Here is a 25,762-nt window from a genome sequence, read left to right as displayed (position 1 = left end):
AGATTTTAAGGTTCTGCTACTACCCTTTTAAAACTGTTCACGGACTGGCACCTCCCTACTTAGCTGATCTAATTAAACCCTACATACCGGCCCAGGCTCTGGATTCTCTGGGTGCAGGACTACTTTGTGTCCCTAGGGTGAATAAAAAGTTTGCGGGTCACAGAGCTTTCTCTTATCGTGCCCCTGTTCTGTGGAATGATCTCCCTGCATCATATTATTTGTCTGATCACAAAGATTCCAAAAAGATATAGGCACACAGCAGGGGGGAGAGAGGAGGCAACAGCCCAGAGTCTGGCTGCAGGTTCTCTGCACAGAGAAAATCAAAGTGCACAGTTTGGCTACAGGCAAACTGTGCACTCTGATTTCTCTTCTACTTTATATTTGTGCTTTTGCAGGTCTGCTCTGGGTTCTGTTATAGTTTATCTTTCTTCCTTTGGCCGCGAGCTGCGTGCACGCGAATGAACCATCCATGTGTAAATATGGAGATGTCTGGAGTTCTACTTGATGTGGACATGTCCTGTCTCTGGCAATCAGTCTGTGAGCAGGACTTATGTCCTTTTTTTGGCCTTCATTTAACAGTTATGAGAGAGCTTGAGCGGAGAGTGAAATCATGAAAAACTGTGGTTATACAACTAAATACTAGTTTAGTGATTTACAGGATTGCTAAAAAAGCAGTTTGAACATAATAGTTTTGAGTTTGTAGCATCAACAGCAGATGCTACTATTATTGTGAACACCCCCTTTTCTACTTTTTTTTTACTAATAGCCCAATTTCGTAGCCTTAAGAGTGTGCATATCATGAATGCTTGGTCTTGTTGTATTTGTGAGAATCTACTGAATCTACTGGTACCTTGTTTCCCATGTAACAATAAGAAATATACTCAAAACCTGTATTAATCTTTTTAGTCACATAGCACTACTATTATTCTGAACACTACTGTATATTTTGACTTCAGATCATCTAAGTAAAGTCGACCAGACGCCTATAACACCCTACTGTAGGTGAGGCGGAGAGTTAAAAATTCAGACAAGTAAGAGGGTGTAAGGCCGTTAATAGCCTTAAAACAAACATTGAAATCTTAAAATCATTTCTAAAATGAACTGGAAACCAGTGGAGTGAGTACAGCGCAGGCGTAATATGCTCACTTCTAGAAGTGCACCTCACCTGCTGGATATTGATGGTGACATTTGCCACCATGTGCATAATGCAACCAAGCAGTTCTGCAGTCCTTTTGATGGATGGGCAGAGAAGCTGTTTAATGACTTCAAGTGGTCTGCTGTTCTGAGAGAAATCTTGTCAGAGATATGCAGGCTGATTGAAGTTCACTATGCCAGAACGTTTACAGGTGGTTGCCCTGCTATGATGTGTCAGTCAGTACCCTCAGGATGATGGATGTATGCTAGCCTTTATTCCCGAGGACCTGAAGTCTGCATACCAGCCTGTGATGTTGGCTATCTTCAGAAGGCGTCTGTAAACAGGCAGTGGTGAAGAAGTTGACTGAGGATGGAAAGAACAGAAAGAAGAGGATCCTAGAGAAAGGCCTGTACCAAGCCAAAAAGAGCCTGCTGATCAGTCCAGCCAGTGATGAAGAGTTATGTGTGCCTCTTCCAAACGGAATAGCCACTAGTTCACAAGCTGTACGACAAACAGGAGGAACTATTTGGAGAGTTCTTGGCCTGTTTTGTGAAACAAGAAAACTTTATTGGGAATTCAGCTTGGCGGCTGAAGGAATTGAACCTGGCAGAGGACAGTGGACAGCTCTTGAGACAGCAAGACCTGTTTTGTGGTGATGGTGTGAGGCAGATTGTGAAGGATAGTCACAGAGAGGACAAAACTGTAAGTCGGTTTTTCAGGCAAGCCGCTTATAGTGTGGACAGTATCTGCAGAAAAAGGTGCCACTGCAGAACAGCGCTTTTAAGTCACTGTCTGCAATAGACCCAGAAGCTCGTGGGCATCATGTCTGTTGTAAGGCACTGAAGGAATTAAGGATGCCCCAACAAGAAGTGGATGCTTATGAACTACAAGCCCAACAATTCCAGGTGGATGCTTCTCTACCAGCTCATGATGTTCGCAGAGACAAGTGGTGTGCAAAAGTAATGTAGCGAGAGAAATATACAGTCCTCAGGTGGAATCCTCATTCAATACTATGGATGATGTAATTGACCATAAATCTTGCCAGATGAAAGTTGAAACCTACAGTGCCATACATAGTGTGAAATATTGGCTGAAATCAAAAGGAAAAAACTGCTATTGAAACTTTCACGATCCAGTGGCTGCCAGTCTGTGAAAGAATGTGAAGGAGGCTGCATGTCACTGCAAGAAAGATTTTGAAGCAAAAAGGGAGGCACAGGAGGAGAAGAGGAGATGGCTAGAAATCAGAGAAGCAGTGGGTAGTATGTCTTGGGCAAAGTCACAAGCTGATGAAGCAGCAAAAGTAACCAGAGCGAGATTCAAGCGAAAGCAAAACAGGAAAGCCCGTGAGCATCTCCTTTGTGAGCTGGACCCAAAAAGGAAAAAAGAAACCTAAAATAACTTAAGGACTGAAACAAGGAAACTCATACAAGTTCTGGCCCGGTTGTTTTATTGATAATACACAGATCACTGCTTTCCAGCTATGTCCCTCAGTATTTTAAACAGGCAATTATTCACCCTCTTTTAAAAAAGCCTAATGCTGATCCTTAACTCCTTCAAAATTTTAGACCAATTTCAAAGTTGCCTTTTATTTCCAAAGTCTTAGAGAAAGTGGTGGCCAAACAGCTTAATGAGGTTTTAGCTGAACATAATAATCAATCAATCAATTTTTTTATATAGTGCCAAATCACAACAAACAGTTGCCCCAAGGCGCTTTATATTGTAAGGCAAGGCCATACAATAATTATGTAAAACCCCAACGGTCAAAACGACCCCCTGTGAGCAAGCACTTGGCTACAGTGGGAAGGAAAAACTCCCTTTTAACAGGAAGAAACCTCCAGCAGAACCAGGCTCAGGGAGGGGCAGATGCAGATATTCTTGATAAATTCCAGTCTGGGTTCCGTCACTTGCACTCTACAGAAACTGCCCTTCTCAGAGTTTCAAACAATATTTTAATGTGCAGAGATGCAGGTGAATATTCTGTACTTGTCCTTTTAGATCTCTCTGCAGCTTTTGACACGGTGGATCATGGAGTTTTAGTTGAGAGACTAAGGACTTGGGTGGGCATTTCGGGGTCTTCCCTGGACTGGTTTTTATCTTATCTTTCACACAGGACTTTCGCTGTTGCTACTGGTAAATTTATGTCCTCCTCTGCCATGCTATCCTGTGGTGTGCCTCAAGATTCTGTTCTGGGACCTATATTGTTTGCTCTATATTTGCTCCCACTTGGTCATGTCTTGATCAGTTTTAAAGATGTCTCCTACCACTGTTATGCGGATGACATCCAGCTGTATATTTCATTCACTCCTCAAACGGTCTCTAGGGTATTTGCTCTTCAGAGCTGTGTTGAGGTTATTCAAATCAAATCAAATCAATTTTATTTATATAGCGCCAAATCACAACAGTTGCCCCAAGGCGCTTTATATTGCAAGGCAAAAGCCATACAATAATTACAGAAAAACCGCAACGGTCAAAACGACCCCCTATGAGCAAGCACTTGGTGACAGTGGGAAGGAAAAACTCCCTTTTAACAGGAAGAAACCTCCAGCAGAACCAGGCTCAGGGAGGGGCAGTCTTCTGCTGGGACTGGTTGGGGCTGAGGGGAGAGAATCAGGAAAAAGACATGCTGTGGAAGACAGCAGAGATCAATCACTAATGATTAAATGCAGAGTGGTGCATACAGAGCAAAAAGAGAAAAAAACACTCAGTGCATCATGGGAACCCCCCAACAGTCTAAGTCTATAGCAGCATAACTAAGGGATGGTTCAGGGTCACCTGATCTAGCCGTAACTATAAGCTTTAGCAAAAAGGAAAGTTTTAAGCCTAATCTTAAAAGTAGAGAGGGTGTCTGTCTCCCTGATCTGAATTGGGAGCTGGTTCCACAGGAGAGGAGCCTGAAAGCTGAAGGCTCTGCCTCCCATTCTACTCTTAAAAACCCTAGGAACTACAAGTAAGCCTGCAGTCTGAGAGCGAAGCGCTCTATTGGGGTGATATGGTACTAAGAGGTCCCTAAGATAAGATGGGACCTGATTATTCAAAGCCAATGAAGAGAGGCCAATATGGGTGAGATATGCTCTCTCCTTCTAGTCCCTGTCAGTACTCTAGCTGCAGCATTTTGAATTAACTGAAGGCTTTTCAGGGAACTTTTAGGACAACCTGATAATAATGAATTACAATAGTCCAGCCTAGAGGAAATAAATGCATGAATTAGTTTTTCAGCATCACTCTGAGACAAGACCTTTCTAATTTTAGAGATAATGCGCAAATGTAAAAAAGCAGTCCTACATATTTGCTTAATATGCACATTGAAGGACATATTCTGATCAAAAATGACACCAAGATTTCTCACAGTATTACTAGAGGTCAGGGTAATACCATCCAGAATAAGGATCTGGTTAGACACCATGTTTCTAAGATTTGTGGGGTCAAGTATAATAACTTCAGTTTTATCTGAATTTAAAAGCAGGAAATTAGAGGTCATCCATGTCTTTATGTCTGTAAGACATTCCTGCAGTTTAACTAATTGGTGTGTGTCCTCTGGCTTCATGGATAGATAAAGCTGGGTATCATCTGCGTAACAATGAAAATTTAAGCAATGCTTTCTAATAATACTGCCTAAGGGAAGCATGTATAAAGTTAATAAAATTGGTCCTAGCACAGAACCTTGTGGAACTCCATAATTAACCTTAGTCTGTGAAGAAGACTTCCCATTTACATGAACAAATTGTAATCTATTAGACAAATATGATTCAAACCACCGCAGCGCAGTGCCTTTAATACATATGGCATGCTCTAATCTCTGTAATAAAATTTTATGGTCAACAGTATCAAAAGCAGCACTGAGGTCTAACAGGACAAGCACAGAGATGAGTCCACTGTCTGAGGCCAAAAGAAGATCATTTGTAACCTTCACTAATGCTGTTTCTGTACTATGATGAATTCTGAAACCTGACTGAAACTCTTCAAATAGACCATTCCTCTGCAGATGATCAGTTAGTTGTTTTACAACTACCCTTTCAAGAATTTTTGAGAGAAAAGGAAGGTTGGAGATTGGCCTATAATTAGCTAAGATAGCTGGGTCAAGTGATGGCTTTTTAAGTAATGGTTTAATTACTGCCACCTTAAAAGCCTGTGGTACATAGCCAACTAATAAAGATAGATTGATCATATTTAAGATCGAAGCATTAATTAATGGTTGGGCTTCCTTGAGCAGCCTGGTAGGAATCAATCAGTTTTTTTATATAGCGCCAAATCACAGCAAACAGTTGCCCCAAGGCGCTTTATATTGTAAGGCAAGGCCATACAATAATTATGTAAAACCCCAACGGTCAAAACGACCCCCTGTGAGCAAGCACTTGGCTACAGTGGGAAGGAAAAACTCCCTTTTAACAGGAAGAAACCTCCAGCAGAACCAGGCTCAGGGAGGGGCAGTCTTCTGCTGGGACTGGTTGGGGCTGAGGGAGAGAACCAGGAAAAAGACATGCTGTGGAGGGGAGCAGAGATCGATCACTAATGATTAAATGCAGAGTGGTGCATACAGAGCAAAAAGAGAAAGAAACAGTGCATCATGGGAACCCCCCAGCAGTCTACGTCTATAGCAGCATAACTAAGGGATGGTTCAGGGTCACCTGATCCAGCCCTAACTATAAGCTTTAGCAAAAAGGAAAGTTTTAAGCCTAATCTTAAAAGTAGAGAGGGTGTCTGTCTCCCTGATCTGAATTGGGAGCTGGTTCTACAGGAGAGGAGCCTGAAAGCTGAAGGCTCTGCCTCCCATTCTACTCTTACAAACCCTAGGAACTACAAGTAAGCCTGCAGTCTGAGAGCGAAGCGCTCTATTGGGGTGATATGGTACTACGAGGTCCCTAAGATAAGATGGGACCTGATTATTCAAAACCTTATAAGTAAGAAGAAGAATTTTAAATTCTATTCTAGAATTAACAGGAAGCCAATGAAGAGAGGCCAATATGGGTGAGATATGCTCTCTCCTTCTAGTCCCCGTCAGTACTCTAGCTGCAGCATTTTGAATTAACTGAAGGCTTTTTAGGGAACTTTTAGGACAACCTGATAATAATGAATTACAATAGTCCAGCCTAGAGGAAATAAATGCATGAATTAGTTTTTCAGCATCACTCTGAGACAAGACCTTTCTGATTTTAGAGATATTGCGTAAATGCAAAAAAGCAGTCCTACATATTTGTTTAATATGCGCTTTGAATGACATATCCTGATCAAAAATGACTCCAAGATTTCTCACAGTATTACTAGAGGTCAGGGTAATGCCATCCAGAGTAAGGATCTGGTTAGACACCATGTTTCTAAGATTTGTGGGGCCAAGTACAATAACTTCAGTTTTATCTGAATTTAAAGCAGGAAATTAGAGGTCATCCATGTCTTTATGTCTGTAAGACAATCCTGCAGTTTAGCTAATTGGTGTGTGTCCTCTGGCTTCATGGATAGATAAAGCTGGGTATCATCTGCGTAACAGTGAAAATTTAAGCAATGCTGTCTAATAATACTGCCTAGGGAAGCATGTATAAAGTGAATAAAATTGGTCCTAGCACAGAACCTTGAGGAACTCCATAATTAACTTTAGTCTGTGAAGAAGATTCCCCATTTACATGAACAAATTGTAATCTATTAGACAAATATGATTCAAACCACCGCAGCGCAGTGCCTTTAATACCTATGGCATGCTCTAATCTCTGTAATAAAATTTTATGGTCAACAGTATCAAAAGCAGCACTGAGGTCTAACAGAACAAGCACAGAGATGAGTCCACTGTCCGAGGCCATAAGAAGATCATTTGTAACCTTCACTAATGCTGTTTCTGTACTATGATGAATTCTAAAACCTGACTGAAACTCTTCAAATAGACCATTCCTCTGCAGATGATCAGTTAGCTGTTTTACAACTACCCTTTCAAGAATGTTTGAGAGAAAAGGAAGGTTGGAGATTGGCCTATAATTAGCTAAGATAGCTGGGTCAAGTGATGGCTTTTTAAGTAATGGTTTAATTACTGCCACCTTAAAAGCCTGTGGTACATAGCCAACTAACAAAGATAGATTGATCATATTTAAGATCGAAGCATTAAATAATGGTAGGGCTTCCTTGAGCAGCCTGGTAGGAATGGGGTCTAATAAACATGTTGATGGTTTGGATGAAGTAACTAATGAAAATAACTCAGACAGAACAATCGGAGAGAAAGAGTCTAACCAAATACAGGCATCACTGAAAGCAGCCAAAGATAATGATACGTCTTTGGGATGGTTATGAGTAATTTTTTCTCTAATAGTTAAAATTTTGTTAGCAAAGAAAGTCATGAAGTCATTACTAGTTAAAGTTAATGGAATACTCAGCTCAATAGAGCTCTGACTCTTTGTCAGCCTGGCTACAGTGCTGAAAAGAAACCTGGGGTTGTTCTTATTTTCTTCAATTAGTGATGAGTAGAAAGATGTCCTAGCTTTACGGAGGGCTTTTTTATAGAGCAACAGACTCTTTTTCCAGGCTAAGTGAAGATCTTCTAAATTAGTGAGACGCCATTTCCTCTCCAACTTACGGGTTATCTGCTTTAAGCTACGAGTTTGTGAGTTATACCACGGAGTCAGGCACTTCTGATTTAAAGCTCTCTTTTTTAGAGGAGCTACAGCATCCAAAGTTGTCTTCAATGAGGATCTAACCAAATACCAGCATTACTGAAAGCAGCCAACGATAACGATATGTCTTTGGGATGGTTATGAGTAATTTGTTCTCTAATAGTTAAAATTTTATTAGCAAAGAAAGTCATGGTTATTGGTGGCTGGATGGCGGCCAACGATTTGTCTTTAAATATAGCAAAAACTGAGGTCCTTGTTTGTGCCCCTGACGAGTTTGTTCCCACTGTGGTTGGGAATCTTGGTTCTCTGGCCCCTTTTGTTCGCTCAGCAGTGAGGAACTTGGGTGTTACGTTTGATCACTCCCTCAATTTTGACGTGTATGTTACCCGCCTGGCACAGTGTTGTTTTTTCCATTTGCGTAATATTGCCCGTCTGCGCAGCATTGTGCCGTCTGCGCAGCATTGTGTCTCGGGCGGAGTTGGAGATGATCATTCATGCATTTGTGTCGTCACGTCTGGATTACTGTAACTCTCTATTTTTTAGCCTTTGCAAGTCCTCTTTGGACCGCTTACAAACAGTTCAGAATGCGGCTGCAAGGCTGCTGACGAGGTCATCAAAGAGGTCACATATAACCCCAATCCTCTCCTCCTTGCACTGGCTCCCCATCCATTTCAGACTCCAATTTAAAATTCTCGTACTGACTTTTAGATCTCTGCATGGTCAAATGCCATCTTATATCACCGAGCTATTACATACATATGTGACAGGCAGGTCTCTGAGGTTTTCGGACCTGGGCCTATTGGTTGTGCCTAGGACAAGACTGAAGACCAGGGGAGACTGTGCTTTCAAGGTGGTGGCACCTAAAATGGAGAATGCACTGCCTTTGGACCTATGCTCCGTGGACTCTTTTGAAACATGTAAAGTGAAGCTAAAGACCCTTTTGTATAGGTTGGCTTTTACCTAGTTTTATGGTTCTATGTTTCTGTTGCTTTTAATTTCTTTGTTCTTATGTGAAGCACTTTGTGATTTCTATCTTGAAAGGTGCTATATAAATAAACCTTACTTACTTACTTCTCAGGTATCATGCCTGAGAAGAACCTTGATATCTTTAAATTGACATTCCTTCCACCATATTGGACAATTGGGACAAAAAGAGGTGAAAGTGACATTTTGTTGGTTAGTGGTTCCATCCACCTGTTCATATTAAAAGGGCCTATTTGAATGCAAAACCTTAACCTGGTGCTATATGATTTGGACTTCATTTTACAACAACAACAAAAAAGCAAAGTCTCAGAAGTCTGAAAAATAGGATTTGTGGTTTGTTTTTACCAGTCATGCTACATTATTCTACCAGGATATAATTATTTTGTCAGTCTTTTGTATTGATTTGTAGTGTTTTGTTTGACTTCAACAAAAGACACGCAGGTTAGGTGAATTGGAAACTTTAAGTTGTCCGAAGGTGTGCATCTTATTTCTGAAATGTTTAGTCCGACAACAGAGCCAAGGACTAATTAACAGCGTTTCATACTATATAAGAGCTTTACATAAAATAACCAACAAGTTACAGAATGCCACTCAAGCTATGGTGGGTGCAGTTAAAAACATGTAAATTAATAATGTCACTGTTTTATACCATAAATATTGTTTTGATATATTTTAATCTCTTTAAATTTGAAAGAGATAAATGATTATGCATGAAGTTCCAGCATATTTCAGAGATCATTGCAGGTTATGGAAAGACACTTGACAAATAGTTTTGGTGAGTTCAGTGATATCTGTCCAATGCTATGGCATTTATAGTAAGTACATGTGCTACAGCACAAGGCAGGTATCACTGAAAGGTCTACATGCTCAGATTCTGTTATTACAGTCAGGTTTCTACAAAGCCCAACATACAAAAAATATAAAATGGAAATTAGGTCTCTCTAGTGGCCCCTAAAATGCTCAAAACCTGTGGGCTTCAGCAGGCTTCACCCCCTGTCGCATCACCAGCGGCACTCCCCCTGGAACCCCGCCAATTTTCAGTTTTTTCTTTGCCCATTCTCATCCCTGAGTTAGGTGTTTGGATCCTTAAAAACAAAAAAAAAAAAACCCAGCATTTTTAATCTTAGTTTTTGCTATCTTTCTCTTTCTTTCACTTTTTGTTTTTTAATATTTTCACAAGAAGATAAAAAAAAAAAAGTTATAAACGGGGGGAAAAAACTAATTAGGGGAGGTGATGTCTAGTGGTTGAAGCGTTGGGCTTGAGACCAGAGGATCCTCGGTTTAAATCCCAGTCTGACCGGAAAAATCACTCAGGGCCCTTGGGCAAGGTCCTTAATCCCCTTGTCGCTCCCGGTGTGTAGTAAGTACCTTGTATGGCAATACCCTCACATCAGGGTGAATGTGAGACATTATTGTAAAGCACTTTGAGCATCTGATGCAGATGGAAAAGCGCTATATAAATGCAGTCCATTTACCATTTCAACTCATGGTTTTAAGTTGTCCAAAGGTTTAGTCCATTCATATTGATCTGAAGATCAACATGAAAATGTTACTATAATTTTTTAGAATTCTTTTTTCCCCCACCTCTGATGTTTGATCTTCAGTTTTGTGTCTTCCGTGTCCACAGGTCTGTGCTTACAAGTCAAGCTGCAGCGCTGTTTGCCATTTAAACATAAGGTACGTACCAGTCCAAAAAAACAAGCTCTGAAGTCAGTCACCAGAAAGTCTTCCTGCCGCATTCAGGAAAAATCAGCATTATTATTATTATTATTATTTTTTTTTTTTTTAGCAGATCTTCTGGTAACAGTGACAATATTCACCAGCTACTGTACTTTAATTTATAATCTTCGTTGTAGTTTGCTAATTGTTACTTTAACATGGTTACCGCCAAGTGTGTTGTCATAGAGGAGCGTGAAATTTTTAGCAATATGATTGTCCCGTCACTGAGAAATGTCTCACTGTAAGGGGCGTTCCCTGCAGGAGACACCGGGATGCCGGTGAATCTCACGGAGAAAGCCACACAAGTTTATCTGATTTTGGAGAAATGACCATGAAAAGTCATAGAGAAAGCGACTGTGCATGACGACGGCGGGCAGATGTATTTGCGACCTCAGCAGGAGAGCTGTGACATAGGCCTTGTCCACACGTAGCAGGGTTTTTGAAAAACCGAATATCCTGCTGTCTCCGTCTAGAGTACACAGCACCTCGTTTTTAGAAAAAATTAATCCACATCTAACTGCATAAGTGTGTTTTTAAGCACACCCATAAGCAAGGCAGACCTTTAGGTGGCAGTAGTTCCCCAAATCCTATCCAATCAGAGTAAGCGTCTGTCTGTTGACGTCCCTTCCACAAAATGTAAAACATGGCGCCAGTCTCGTTCGTGTGGACCGATAAGGACACAGAATCGCTCTTAAACATAGTTTTGGAATATAAAGTCAGCAAGACACAAGAAAATGTTGATTTGGAGTCTTGCCAAAGCAAGTACTGGACATACTGACACTGTTTTTGGAGCAATATCCTGCAGAGACCTCCAGTGAGTTTCCCCATGGAAGGGGAGAGCTAACGCGGGCTACCCTGCCTACAAAAATTAAGGCAATCGGGGCCAAATATCGCCTGGCTGTTGACAGCGGATGCAGGAGCGGGTATGGGAGAGTCGTTTTGCTTTATTTTGAGCTATGTGAACAAATATGGGGCGGTTCCCCTGCCACTACACCCATGTCGTCTGGGATTGAAACAAATGACTTGAATGATAGCTTCCCTGTTCCCTCGCCTTCTACGTCCTCCTCGTGCACCGCGGGCCCATCCGATGCTGTCAGACACTGAGCAGGAGAGCATTGTGACAACCGCAGTGAAACAGAGGAGAGACCAGCTTCAGGTGTGTATTTACTGCGACTCATTATAAATTTTGGCAGTTTAGCTTAGCAGTGCATGTAAATATAGAAATGAATGATTTGTTGCCATAATGTCATTTCAAGAGGTTAAAATAGAATGAAACTGATGTAAAATATTTCCTTCTGATTTATTTTTGTTTTTATAGAGGCTAAACTGAAGAGACCGTTTTAAGAGAAAGCTGCCAGTTGAGACCCAGTGGCTTAATGCTGTTGAAGAGGACCAGCGCATAAAGAAGAGATTGGTTGACATTTTGGAAGCATCTGAAAAACAAGCAGCTGATAATTTTGCTAAAATCACAAATACATTTCGCACGCTCATTTCATCCATTGCTGAAGGTTTTTCTCTTTTGAGACACGTCATGCAGCCTCCTGCACAACCTTCATATTACATGCCATATGAAGCAAGAGGGCACAATTATTCACACACACCATCTCTACAGTCAGTCCACCCAAATCGAGCATTTCATTCAATGTCAAACAATTCACCTTCTGCCAGAGGAACAAAACAAGATGCGTCCCATTCCAGCAATCCTGCTGAGAGCACAGGGTTCACAGGGTTCTCCTTTTCAGTCATGATTAATGAATGATCAAGCATTAAGTTCTACATGTATAAAATGGCAAGTGTTCACTATTGTTTACAGATATGTTTGCACTACAATTCTCATGAGGTCATTTATTTAAATGAAGGGTGTTGAAGATAAACAGTTGTATTTTCACAAAAAGCCTCTTTATTATTTCAGTTTTACTGTCTTTTTTTTTTTATTTATTTACATGCCTGAAATTGCTCACTGGCAAGCTGAATGGTTTTTTGTTGTTGTTGTTTTTTAATAACAGTTAAACATTTTTGAAAAGCAATTTTTGCATTTTGAAAGATTTGTGAACATTAATCAAGGAGAACTTGGTGCAAGAAACTGTAGCCATTTAACAATTTTATGTATAACTTTGGTTTAACATGCCATAGCCCCACATTAGTTTCCTCCCTCCCTCTCCAGACAACATTCTCCGTTTTATGGCTCCAGATACTGGGTGAGGACTCTCCGGACCCTCTTCCCTTCAACAGTCAAGCTGTCTCCTCTGACATCTTGTTCCGAGTGTGGCTGGTTGTCTCTGTCATGCTGAATGGCTTCAGTTAAATGGTTATCTATTGTGTCATTAGATGCCTCACAAAAATTATGAAGCATGAAACATGCATAAATGAGAAAGGGCAGTTCCTGTAAGTTGATGTCCATGGCTCTCCTCAAAGCTCCAAAACAAGCCTTTAGCCTTCCAAATGCACACTCTATTACCATGTGGGCTGTGCACAAAGAGAGCCCAAAATACTGCCCCTGAACAGTGCTTCCTCCATTAGCATGTTCTTTCATGAGATACGGTAACAAGGGGTAGGTGGGGTCCCCCAAAATGTAAACTGGGATGGGTGCTTCATTGTCAACAATTTGTCTTGGACAAGGAGGGATTTTTCCAATTCTGAGAAAGTCATTTATAGCTGAGTTTACGAAAACATAGGTGTCGTGTATGCTTCCTGGCCATTTTAATACCACGGTTAAGGTAATCGGTGGAACTGGCCGATGATTCCCACATGTGTCATCCACAGCACCAAGACCATGGATCTGTTCAAATTTCTCCACAAGTGAATGCATCGCAGTTTCAGTTGTTGGAAGCTGTATCGGGTCCCAAGTGCGCCGTTATAGCTTTACATACCTGGAGAACAATTTTTGAGACAACCTGCCTTGACAATCCAAATGCATTTGCCGTTTTTTGTAATCTCCCTTTGTCAGCTAAATAGTACAGCATGCAGGCAACTTTTTTTTAGAACACTGACCGGTGATCACATAACAGTAGACTGCCCTTCAATGTGAGGACACAGTAACTCTGACAACGACAGGAGCGAGGACCGGGACGTACGGAAATTTTTGCGCCATTCCACCGGGAGCACAATTTCCTTCTCGAGCTTCTCCCACCAGCTGGCGGTGCATCCCAGTCTGACCCAAAACGGGCGTCGGTGTCTTCGACGGAGAACCTGCCTCAGACGTGAATTGGAAAGGTGGCGGAAAATATCCGTCCTTAATGTTGTCCTTCGCCTGTGTTCATGAATGTAGAGCAGTATTTGGGCTTGTAATAAGAAGCAGGCAAAAAGCGCCTGGACAAGAGAGACCACCAAAATACTTGTGAGGGCATCCATACTGTTTACAAATCTAAACACAGGTCACATATGTGACAACCATATTTTGTCACAGGCAGTGACGTATCAAAACATAAAACCCTGGTTAATGATGTCCACATAAAGGCGCATAAACGGAGAATTCGCAAATCTTCACGGAGGTTTTTAAATTCATCATTTTAATGCTGTAAATCTGCGCTTTCGTGTGGATGACAGGCCAAATCGTAGAAAAATATCTTTGTTTTGTGAGATACCCTGCTACGTGTGGACAGAGCCCATAGGCATGGGGGCTTGAAGCAGCTACCTGCTGTTCGTGTTAGCGACGTGTGTACTACCGACTGAGGACAAACAAATGAAAGAATCAAGAGATGCAAACGTGATGATGGCTATCAGATGTTTATTGACCATCATGTGGAACTTGTAGAATTTGGAAATATCAAAAGGAGATAACTTTGAAGCTATGTGAAACCAGAAAATAGAACAATAGAAGGAGCGCCTTGGGGCAACTGTTTGTTGTGATTTGGCGCTATATAAGAAAAAAGTTGATTGATTTGATTGATTGATATTCAACATGACTGCTGTGACAAATGTGGAGTCTGTTACTGGAGTCAGTTTTTAAGCATATACTGCTTGTTCCTGTATAGAGAAACAAGCTTAAGAAAAGTTCAGTTAAAAACTTGAATTCCAAAAAAAAAAAAAAAAAACTGGCTGCTGTGTGCAAGCAGAGCTCATTGCAGGTTATGGAAAGACACATTTGACTCATCTCGTGCTTGCACACAGCACGGGATGAGTCAAATCAGCGGGATGTGGTGGTGTTTCAGGGTTTGTAGTTTTTACTACTTTGTTTGTGCTTATCCAGTTCTATGTAGACGTACTTAATGTTTTTTTTTTTTTTTTTTTTTTTTTTTTAGATATACTCCACCTGGCTTTCTGAATATGTTACAGGGCAGGAGTAGGAAAAGTTGGCAAACTAACTTAAGAAAACCTAGGAAAAAACAAATGGTGTGCCCCCTGTGGAGGATACGTATGTACCTATATACGGTAGGGGGAATTCTAATATTAGAGCTAGGGATGCACTGATCCTCATTTTTTCCACTTCCGATCTGATACCTGAATTTGGATATCTGCCAATACCGATACTATTCCAATACCAGAGCTCTGTTTGCTTTAATGTTATTGCCATAGGAAATTGCAGTCTTATTTGGTTAATGATGTCCACATTTGTCCTGTCGTGAACATACTGAGATTACCCTATCCTACCCATAATGCACTGCTGGGCACAGCATGTGCTCACAAAACCTTAAAAATTAGCACATTACTTTAAAACTAAAACATATATCTGATATTTTCACTTTATAAAACTTCAGACATGACGGTAATTTTAAATAATTTGTCCAAAATTAGTTTGGTTAAAATTTGAACTATAAGTTAAAAATGTATGCCTCTGGATGACTTGGGTGATATTGCCAGTGTATCAGTATGGTGTTAAAGAAAATGATTTTTTGTGACCAGTTCTCCTTTGTCTGCAGAGGATAGAGTGGTTTCTCCTGAAAGTAGCTCTCTTCTGTTTGCGGAGGGTAGAACTATACATCTGTTAGGAAACTTTTAACAGGTAGGTGCTCAACTGATTTTAAATATGTTTGCCACTGTTCAGCTTTCTTTACTACGTTATCGGTCTAAAAGTTATCAGACAAAAATCTATCGGAAGATAATTAGTCCGATAATGGTTTTTAAATTTATCTAAAAAGATAATCCGATAATGAAAAAATTCTGTTATTGGATTATTGGAACTGTGCCCACCACTGCATCTGAACTTCAGATTTTGGTATATTTAGACTAACAAAGAAGGCCCTTTATAAGCCCATAATGCAAAAGTTTCAGGGGGAGGGGCATCCCCCGAACCCCGGCTTTTTAAAAGGTGACTTTTCCATCCCATTATGCTGAGAAAAAAAACACGCTGAGAACCCTGAGTGTGTGGCTGTCCGCTGTTCACACAAATGATCAGCTCCCCTCTCTCCTTCACCCTCTGAGCGTGAGGAGGGGAGGTTTCTGAACTGAAGCTGAGCTGTTTGAGAGAGGTCTCTTCTGCAGAGTTCTAGCCACGGGTGGTGGCAAATTTCGGCCCAGCTCTCAGGTTCAAATTGTCTGTCCTGCTGAGTACAGCTTTTCTGAATTGAAATGAGCTGAACTGTTGCTGAAAATGTGTGCTGAAAAATCAAATGCTTCAGGATCCTGAGGATGTGAAACGATATGAAATGGCAGCTCAGAGTGCAGCTGAACAGACTTTGTATCCGCTGAATGGGATAAATCTCCATCAAAATCCTTCAGTATTAATCCAGAGTTCCTCACGTGAGCGTAGCTAATGATACAATTAGAAATTTACGGTTTATTTTACAGCTGAAATGCTTAGTGTTTCCAAAAAGGTCCAAGTTTGCTCTTAGCAGGAAAACAGAGAGAGAAAGGACTTTGAGTGAGGTGTGGTCCACCCCTCTCGTCTATTTTTTATTGCGAATAAATGTCTGAACGATTTGGAGCTTTGCTACATCAATTTTTTTTCCAGAAACTGTGAGAGACCTCCAGGTGGACACCGTTCGAGAAATTGATATGGCTTTCAGGGATGATTTTTTGGGGATTACACAGATTAAGGAGTGATCCAGATGGTTTAAAGACCGCCCACAACTGCTGAGAGCGCGGCGCGCTCCCAGCCCCCATCGACAGGCTCACACCCCGCTAGAACAACCAGATCATTTCCAACGTGAAGGCTTTGTTGATCCGGGACCTCATCTGACTTTCACAAAAAGGCTGAAGATGTGGACATCAGCAGTTTCCACCGTTACAGGAGTTTTTTTTCATGGAAAGAAAAACGGAGGGACGCGCCACGGAGCCGTTCATTACGCGGGACAAAACCACTTCGGTGTTGGTCTCACAGGACGGCTTTCAGGTGGATTTCAGATGGATTCCGGTTGCTTTTCAGTCGTGTGATTATCCAATTGTGATTGTGCATGAGCTGGACCTGCCCCAACATGTCCTGGAAGGCTTCATCACGGCGTTGCTTTGCGCCATGCAGCTCCACCGCGACGCGCGGAATTCCTCCGCACGTCTGTCTCAATGTGCCGAAAAAATGCTGATGTCCACTCTTTTCACAGTTCCTGTGCTAGTCAGACAACATACCGGATCAAGACAGCATCCAGTTTAGAAATGAATGGCACATTCCACTGTTACAGGAGTTTTCCTCATGGAAAGAGGAGCGCGGTGGAGCTGCATGGCGCAAAGCAACGCTGTGATGAAGCCTTCCAGGACATTTTGGGGCAGGTCCAGCTCATGCACAATCACAATCGGATAATCACACGACTGAAAAGCAACCGACAGCCATCTGAAATCCACCTTTAAGCCGTCCTGTGAGACCAACACCGAGGTGGTTTTGTCCCGCGTAATGAACGGTTCCGTGGCGCGTCCCTCCGCTCCTCGAGAGGGGTGGACCACACCTCACTCAAAGCCTACTCACAGGTGAATGACGCAACCGACAGGCGTGAAAAAAGTCATGCATGCGCACGACCTCGTATTTTCCAAGACCTCTGCCTGACCGGAGCATTGTGATTGGTAGAGAGCTGGCTTTGTGGCTGTTCTCAGGGTGCTTCTGTGCTGTAGCCACGTAGCTTCCAGCAGGGGCAGCATGTTCAAACATAGAAGTGAGGGCTCATTGTTTGGGTCTTTTGTCGCTTTTGAATGCTTCCAAAAGCGATTGTGGTGTTAAAACTCAAATTCAGCTTGTTAGTAGTTGCAAATGTACTAGAGACAATACTGGAATTTATCTGTTATCTGTAACTTCCGATACATTTTTGGGTGGTTTATTGGTTTATCTTTATCAAAGATAACTTTTCAGTTATCTGATTATCTGTTATTGAAGTAAATTTTTTTGGTTTTGTGTGCCCACCACTGTTCAGATGGAAGAAAAAAAAATTCTGCGCTTCAAAATGTAGTGGAGCAGATAACTAACAATTGTTCATTTCTGGAAACAAGTGCCAAAATTGGAACACATACTCCTCAAACATTACTCTCTTAAAAAAACTGAGTATCCACTTGAATTTTCAGTAGGCGGTCAGGTAGGGGTCAATTGATGAATTACACAGGGGTCAAAATTTAAAAATGCTCCAATCATAATTGAAAGCTTTACCACATTATTTGGCTGATCACATCGATACCAAAAAGGTATAGTTTGGACTATCTATCACTGAATGTTACGGAGTTATGGGGTAAAAACAACAAGAATGGTAACAAAGGTCAATTTCAGTTTGTACAGGGGTTAGACGTTAAAGTTGCTCCAATTTTGGTAAAAAGTGTTGCAAATTATTGGTTGAACTAATAGGATTAATAAATAGTTTTTACTGTGTTGAATGCTTGGTCTGCAAGGTAAAGGTAGAGCAGTGTCGACGTCCATTGGATTCTATGACATGTTACATATGTTACCCTGTAACATAACTAAGCATGCCACATAGTGCAAACTATTCCTTTTTAAAACACTATTAACTCAACCAATAATTTGCATCACATTTTATAATATTTAGAGCAACTTCAACATCTGACCCCTGTACAAACTAATGCTGACCTTTGTTACCATTCTTGCTGTTTTTACCCCATAACTCCGTAACATTCAGTCATAGATAGTCCAAACTTTTTGGTATCATTGTGATCAGACAAATAATGTTGTATAGCTTTCAATATGATTGAAACATTTTTAAATTTTGACACCTGTGTAATTCTTCAATTGACCCCTACCTGGCAGCCTACTGAAAATTCAAGTGGATACTCAGTTTTTTCAAAAGAGTAATGTCTAAGGAGTATTTGTGCCAACTTTGGTGCTTGTTTCCAGATTTGAAGGATTCCTCTGTAAATATTCTGTTATCTGCTGCACTAATGTAAGGAAAGTGTCTCCAAAAATGCCGCCAATTTGAGGTTGAAGCTTTAGAGGAGACCATCTGGTTAAGTGTCCCGAGGGTTCAGCTCACCTGTCGTATCTGCAGACCCACACCTGCTGCTATGCTTCTACATAAAACAAAGGCTCTTTAAACTGCAACTATTTTATTATTTGAAAAAACATATTCCTTAATTTAACATTAAATGAATGAATCATTAAACATGTCCATGAAGTCAAAGTTCAGTCAAAAAGACACTTGCGCAGGTAGAAGTCCCACCCCTATTGTGCATAATTTTAAAGCATTCACAATTGCTAGAATAGTGAAATTCATATTTTAGCAATTACTCTTTCCTGATTACATTAAAAGCAATCATAGTCAATAATGATGTCATTTAATTTCGAAATGACTAAATTAAAAAATGATTTAATACATTTAAGCAGGTGGTTTTTAACGAGTGTTGACACCTAGTTCTAAAATCTTTCATAGGTCCACGTCAATTGAAGTGAGATCTGCTGAGGAAGAGCATCGAAGCTTTCAGTGACACCTTGTGGCCAGTCGATGGAAGCATTACTTGTTAATACCCCCCAGTATGAAATATGGGGGCCGGGAGCGGGAACATGTCCCTCTGTCTGTCCATTTTCACTTGTTGGCGCGATATCTCAAGAACCAGATGACCAGTTTCATTCATACTTAGCATAAGGGTGAACTTGTTGATCCTCTGACACTTTGTATTACTGATCTGGGGTGGGGGCATGTCATCTCTTGATGGCTCTTGTGTTTTTCAGGCTTTTCCTTTTTTCTTTTCTGTCCATTTGAGCCCTAATTTCACAAATCTAATGCCATGTCTGAGCAGAGTAATGTGTTGACTGTCTGGAACAATCACACTGCATCCATCTGCTTTTTTCCACAGTTGGAAATTTACATTTCTGAAGGAACCCATTCTACAGAGGATGACGGTAAGTAAAATGCTGCACGGCTTCTTTGGATGACGCTCCACTTGAGACCGTGATAATTGTTTGGGCAAGGCTGCCATCTGCCCAGTGATCCCAGTACAGGCTACTGCAAACATGACATAGTGCAGCAGATAAGAGAACATTTAAAACAGAATCCTGTAAATGGTGATACAAGCATCAGATTTGACACAAATACTCATTAGACATAATGCTGTACTGAGATGTACAACAGCATTAAAAATACCAAGTTTTTATTCGTCTGTGGAGACTTCAACATAGACTTCGTAAATCCTCATGGTCAAATACATACAGCTGAATCTATAAATTCTGTGCTTTGTATGGGAAAGTATCCTGTTTTATTATATGGCTGCAACGCTACGCGCGCTCTGATTGGCTGATAATCGGTCTGATATTTTCCCATATCAGACCGTTACATGACAATCGGTCCGAACGCATATTTTCTTTACAAACCAGGAAGCTAAAACTGCAATTAAACCAAGATAAACCAAGTCGTACATGAACGTACTCCATAAATATCTAAACAGCATCAGAAAAAAACGCACAAATTGAAAGCTCGACCTTGACCATCTGTTAGCAAGTTCCTGCTCTGCTCCCGTGTTCTGTCGGGACACCGGCCGTCAGCTTGGAGGTGAGCTGCTGCTCAACTTCAGAGCTCTGAAGTTGAGCAGTGGAGGTTGTCAAGGATTTTATATAGTTCATGCTCTTATTATCATTTATTTTCTTTAGTTTATGCTTATATTATTATTATTTATTTTCTTATAGTTTATGCTTATTATTTTTCCTCTTTGTGAGAAGAGGAGGTTTTAGAAAGAAAGACTTGTCTGCATTCTTCATGACTGAGCAAACTATTTTTCATTTTGCCTTATCCTGCTTTGACGAGCCACAAGGCTCATGTTGCAGGAATGGAAGGTTTCAGCTGTTACCTCGCTTTGCTATCACCCTCTTGCAGACATGACTCATGTGTAACCTCTCCCGACTGTCCTTGTTTGTTTTTTTTCTCATGTTGAACTAAATAAAAGGCTGGGCCAGAGGAGGAGATTTTAGGAGAGCTTTGTAGCTGAGCACTTACAAGCTGCTTCATTGTTCTCCTCCTCTGCGCAGAGCAAAAAATATATATTTGTCTCTCTCTGACTGGGTTCTTTTCAGTGTTTGTGCCTCTCATTTCTTTAAAAACAGGGTGCAAACCCAACAGTTTTTTCTTGGCGCCCAACGTGGGGCGTCGACAGATCTTCTCGAGTGAACGGAGGGAGACACGCCGCAGGCCGTGCACGGCCGATTCCACTAGAGGGATCGAAGGAAAGTCCTGAGGAGTGAATTCTCCGTCGGGCCGGTTACTATAGACGTCCACCTCCGCTCGCCGCAGTAGATTGACGACGCCTCCGAACCAAATGAGAGGCACAAACACTGAAAAGAACCCAGTCAGAGAGAGACAAATATATATTTTTTGCTCTGCGCAGAGGAGGAGAACAATGAAGCAGCTTGTAAGTGCTCAGCTACAAAGCTCTCCTAAAATCTCCTCCTCTGGCCCAGCCTTTTATTTAGTTCAACATGAGAAAAAACAAGGACAGTCGGGAGAGGTTACACATGAGTCATGTCTGCAAGAGGGTGATAGCAAAGCGAGGTAACAGCTGAAACCTTCCATTCCTGCAACATGAGCCTTGTGGCTCGTCAAAGCAGGATAAGGCAAAATGAAAAATAGTTTGCTCAGTCATGAAGAATGCAGACAACAAGTCTTTCTTTCTAAAACCTCCTCTTCTCACAAAGAGGAAAAATAATAAGCATAAACTATAAGAAAATAAATACTAATAATAATATAAGCATAAACTAAAGAAAATAAATGATAATAAGAGCATGAACTATATAAAATCCTTGACATAATCCTCCCTGTTTATCGTTTATTTACATAAGTTTGTCATGTCCAAAACACACGTCAATAGAAAATTTGTCCACTTTAACCACTTGTCTTATTACATTTTCAGCTAAAGCTTCATAGGCTAAGAGTGTGTTAACTCATCACGTCAACAGTTCAAGCTTGAACTGGAGTTATGGGCTTTTCAATATCATCATAATTCTCAACACAGTCATTATAGTTTTCTCCACTATGGTCTGACTGTTTCAATGCTTGATATTTTGGCATAGTTTGTTGGAAAGCCAGATTACACTGTACAAATGTATTTGACACCATTTTACCAACCATTGTTTTGATACAAGGAATCACACAACACATGCAAAGTCCAATCAGAATTAGGACTATAATCACCATTTTCAATAGTTACTGCCACCATGGTCCTGAAGTCACCCAGGACCAGGGATTCCACCGGTTCACGGCTAGGGTGTCTTTATGCATTGCATCATGAAGTTTATTCAGCTCTTCCAATGCGTCCTGCACATCCACTGAATGAATGGAGTCTGGGATGAAAGTACAGCATGTTGTGTTCAGCAGAACACAAACTCCTCCCTGTGAACCAGTAAGCAAGTCTAAAACCATGCGATTTTGCATCACCATGGTACGTAAAGCATCTATTTCAGTGTTTTGAGCTGCTACTATTTTCTCAGTTACATTCATGAACAGACCCAATCGATAATTCAGAGTTTCAATCATTAATGATTTTTTTACCACTCCTATCCAGGGGAACAATGAATGTGCTATTTTATCTCCTACAGACCACAATTTTTGGTCCTTTGGTACATCCGAGCCCCACATGTGATCATGTGGTAACACATCTGGGTATATCGATCTCCTCCGTCTGGTGCTGCCATTCTTCTCTGTGGAGGTCCTTGGCACTACCACATATGTATGGTCAGTCACCTGGGTAGGTGCACACACACCACCCCAATTTGGTGGGAGACTCATGTACAGTCTGGAACCACAAAGCCAATAGATGTCATCATACACCGGAGTACCATTTACAGGTGGTAGCAAAAACTTACTAACATAAGCACATGATTCATCCGTTCCCCATGGACAGGAGCCTGTATAATTACATCCCCGTCCAATGTGATGAAGATAAGTACCATCCACATATTATGTTTTGGTTAGGCTTAAATTATTTGATAAAACATACGTTTGGGTACACAGACGTTTCTTAATTTTACCTACAGTTTTATTCCCTGTCCCGTAAAAGCAAATCAGGAATGGCCGTTGTAATGACAATTTAACATGTGATGATATTTTTGCATTTCCCTTCAGTCTAGTCAATGGAGCAGCACTTGGGCACGCTTGTACGTCCTCTGTTGAAATCCCTATCATATAAGTGGTTGCACTGAGGCAAGTGGTGTTACGTCTTGTCAGATTTGCTGAGAACTGTTGCCCCCGAAATACAGTTTGATTATGCATCCGTATGATAAGACATTCTGTCACCCTAGCAGGGTACGGTTTAGCCGTCAGAGCTGGGTGTGTTGAGGATATAGACATTTGCGAACAAACATAACAATTAGTAACATGTAATTCCATAGCCAATAAATGAACATATCTGTACCACATATTAGTATGGTATATATGAGGGTGTCCATCTGTCTCATTCACATTATGAATAAACCTCTTCTGACGTTGCTTGCGTTGTTCTCTGGCTTGGTCCACAGTGAGCTGCAATTCTTGGGTCAACCACCAGGCCAGGAATCCGAGGAGCACAAAACACACTAAGATCACAATGCAACCGGCTGCCCTACCAACAGTCCGGCAGCGGCGGCGCTGAGCACGCCGCTCCGGGGTCTGCTGTAGTTCAGTCATGATTGCTAGGATACAGTGTTGTTAACCAACCTCACCTAATAGTGCAAGGATCTCCCTGCTTCACTGGCGTTGAGACAATCTATTGCTAATTAAATAGACTCCCTTTGTAGCCAGACTTCCCCTTACACTGTGGAGGCAGCCAACACACGCTGTATCTTACAGTGACTTAGATGTATCCACGTTGATCTCTCCGCTATCTTTACTGCAGTTGGTGTTGTTAACAGCACTTTGTATGGACCTTCCTAACGAGGACTGGACCAGTTCTTCCTCTTAATCACTCTGATGAACACCCAGTCTCCTGGCTGGACTACTGGAAGGCCGTCCTGTGGAAGATCAAAATTATTCGGCAGTAAATGTGTTTAAGTTATCTCTTTCTGTGTTAATGTCTTTTTCATAAAATCTGCTAATGTTTGTTCCTCATCTGCTGTTTTAGTATCCATGTCAAAAATTGGTAGACGATATGGTCGTCCATAAAGTATCTCAAATGGTGTTAAACCTGATGGTGTTGGTGTTATTCTCATATACAATTTTACTAGGTCCAAACATTCAATCCAGGTTCATTTTGTCTCTTCCATACATTTCCTTAATCTTGTTTTTATTGTGCCATTTGTCCTTTCCACTAATCCTGCACTTTGTGGGTGGTAAGCACAATGATGTTTTAACTTAATTTTCATGTGTTCTGCTACTCTTTGTACAACTTCATTTACAAAATGTGTTCCATTATCACTGTACAATGTCTCTGGTATTCCATAATACGGAATAATTGTCTTACACAATGATTTTGCTACTGTTAAAGTATCTGCTTTTTGTGATGGAACAATTCCTACCCATTTTGAAAAGGCATCAATTAATACTAAATCAAATCAAATCAGTTTTATTTATATAGCGCCAAATCACAACATACAGTTTCCTCTGGAGACAAAATCTGTACCTCTGGTGTGGGCTGCGCATTTACATAATGCCAGGTGTGATGGTAATGTCACTGCTTCTAGCAAATTTGTGAGTAAGCCTGCATGTGTCACTGGTTTCCCTGTAGAGGTTATCATACCTCTTTGTTGCCATTGTTTTGCAAAGAGCCAAATTGTTGAAAATGCATATTGACTATCTGTATAGACTGTCAGTTTCTGTCCTTTAGCCAAGATACAAGCTCTGGTTAATGCAATGAGTTCTGCAGCTTGGGCTGATTTAAAATGATCGATCTGTTTTGCTTCAATAACAGTATTTGGTAATTGAACAACAGCATAGCCTGTTAATGTATGTCCTTTCTGATCTTTGAAACATGAGCCATCCATAAAGTAATGTAGTCCATCTGTAAATGGTTCGTCTGTTAAGTCTGGTCGAGGTAATTGTTGTTTCTGTGTGTCTGCCAAACAATCGTGCGGTTCACCATCTGTCTCAGTAGGTAGGAGCGTGGCGGGATTCAAGGTGTTGCATCTTTCAATGGTAATATATGGCTGAGACAATAGCATTGCTGTATAAGCTATCTGTCTAGCAGGCGATAAGAATGTATCCAAACGTTTGGAATAATAGCCAACTGGTTTATTTTTATTACCATGTTGTAGCAAGACTGCACACATGAATCCCTGTTTTGTGTCCACCATGAGAGTGAATGGCTTGGCATAATTGGGCAGAGATAATACTGTGGAACTCACAAGTTCTTGTTTAAGAGCTGTAAACTGTTCTTCAGCTTCTTTATTCCACTGTATTTTGTCAGTCATATCCATTGGTATAGAGTGTATTAAATCCTGCAATTTCTGCACCTTCTCTGCATAACATGGAATTCAGGCTCTGCAATAATTACAGATACCTAAGAAAGTCATCATTTCCTTTTTCTGCTTCAGGTTTTAATGGATATTGTTTGATCCGTGGTCTCCAATCAGATCGTGGCTTAATTTTGACTGGCGGAATATTTTTCAACAGTCCTACATCTGTGGGTGCATTCACCCAGAGATGAGGAGGCAGTTTGGCCAATAAAGTCTCATCTTCCTGTGTCAACAACACAGATGTTGTTAAATTTCAATCGTCCAGATCTACTTCATGTATCACCGGTGTCGTCCAAGCACTTACAAACATGTATTTCCGATACAAGCCTGTGGATGGACTGAAATCTCACACCGACATTGCATCTGCTTCGTGCCAATCAGTTGCTTCCTCAGCTATTTTAGCAATTCCTCCAAGGTCCTTCCAGGACTGAGTGTCTGCCCTTGTCAGTGAAATATGAGGCACAGCCTCAGGTTTTCCTCTGTACCATTTGTCTGCACTTTGGGTCAGCACTACACTACACACAGAGGTGGGTTTTCTGTCTGTGTATAGGTGTGCTACTGTCTGTAATTCTGATGGAATCTTCAGAAATCCCGCTCCATACCTTTCATCCTTTCGTGGAG

At 41.1% G+C, this 25,762-nt stretch overlaps 1 protein-coding gene across 1 annotated transcript in view; it reads left to right on the top strand.

Annotated features, from left to right (window-relative positions):
* ciao2a (cytosolic iron-sulfur assembly component 2A) overlaps positions 1 to 25,762 on the top strand; it is a 115,620-nt gene that overhangs the window by 17,215 nt on the left and 72,643 nt on the right. The window contains exons 3-4 of the mRNA XM_034175692.1: positions 10,337 to 10,386; positions 19,585 to 19,630. Coding sequence (XP_034031583.1) covers positions 10,337 to 10,386; positions 19,585 to 19,630 — 96 coding nt within the window. The remainder of the gene's footprint in view (positions 1 to 10,336; positions 10,387 to 19,584; positions 19,631 to 25,762) is intronic.

The sequence above is a fragment of the Thalassophryne amazonica genome, chromosome 8, assembly GCF_902500255.1.
Source record: "Thalassophryne amazonica chromosome 8, fThaAma1.1, whole genome shotgun sequence".
NCBI classification, from domain to species: Eukaryota; Metazoa; Chordata; class Actinopteri; order Batrachoidiformes; family Batrachoididae; genus Thalassophryne; species Thalassophryne amazonica.
Note: the sequence above shows the minus strand (reverse complement) of the source record. Positions and strands in the feature narration are given on the sequence as shown.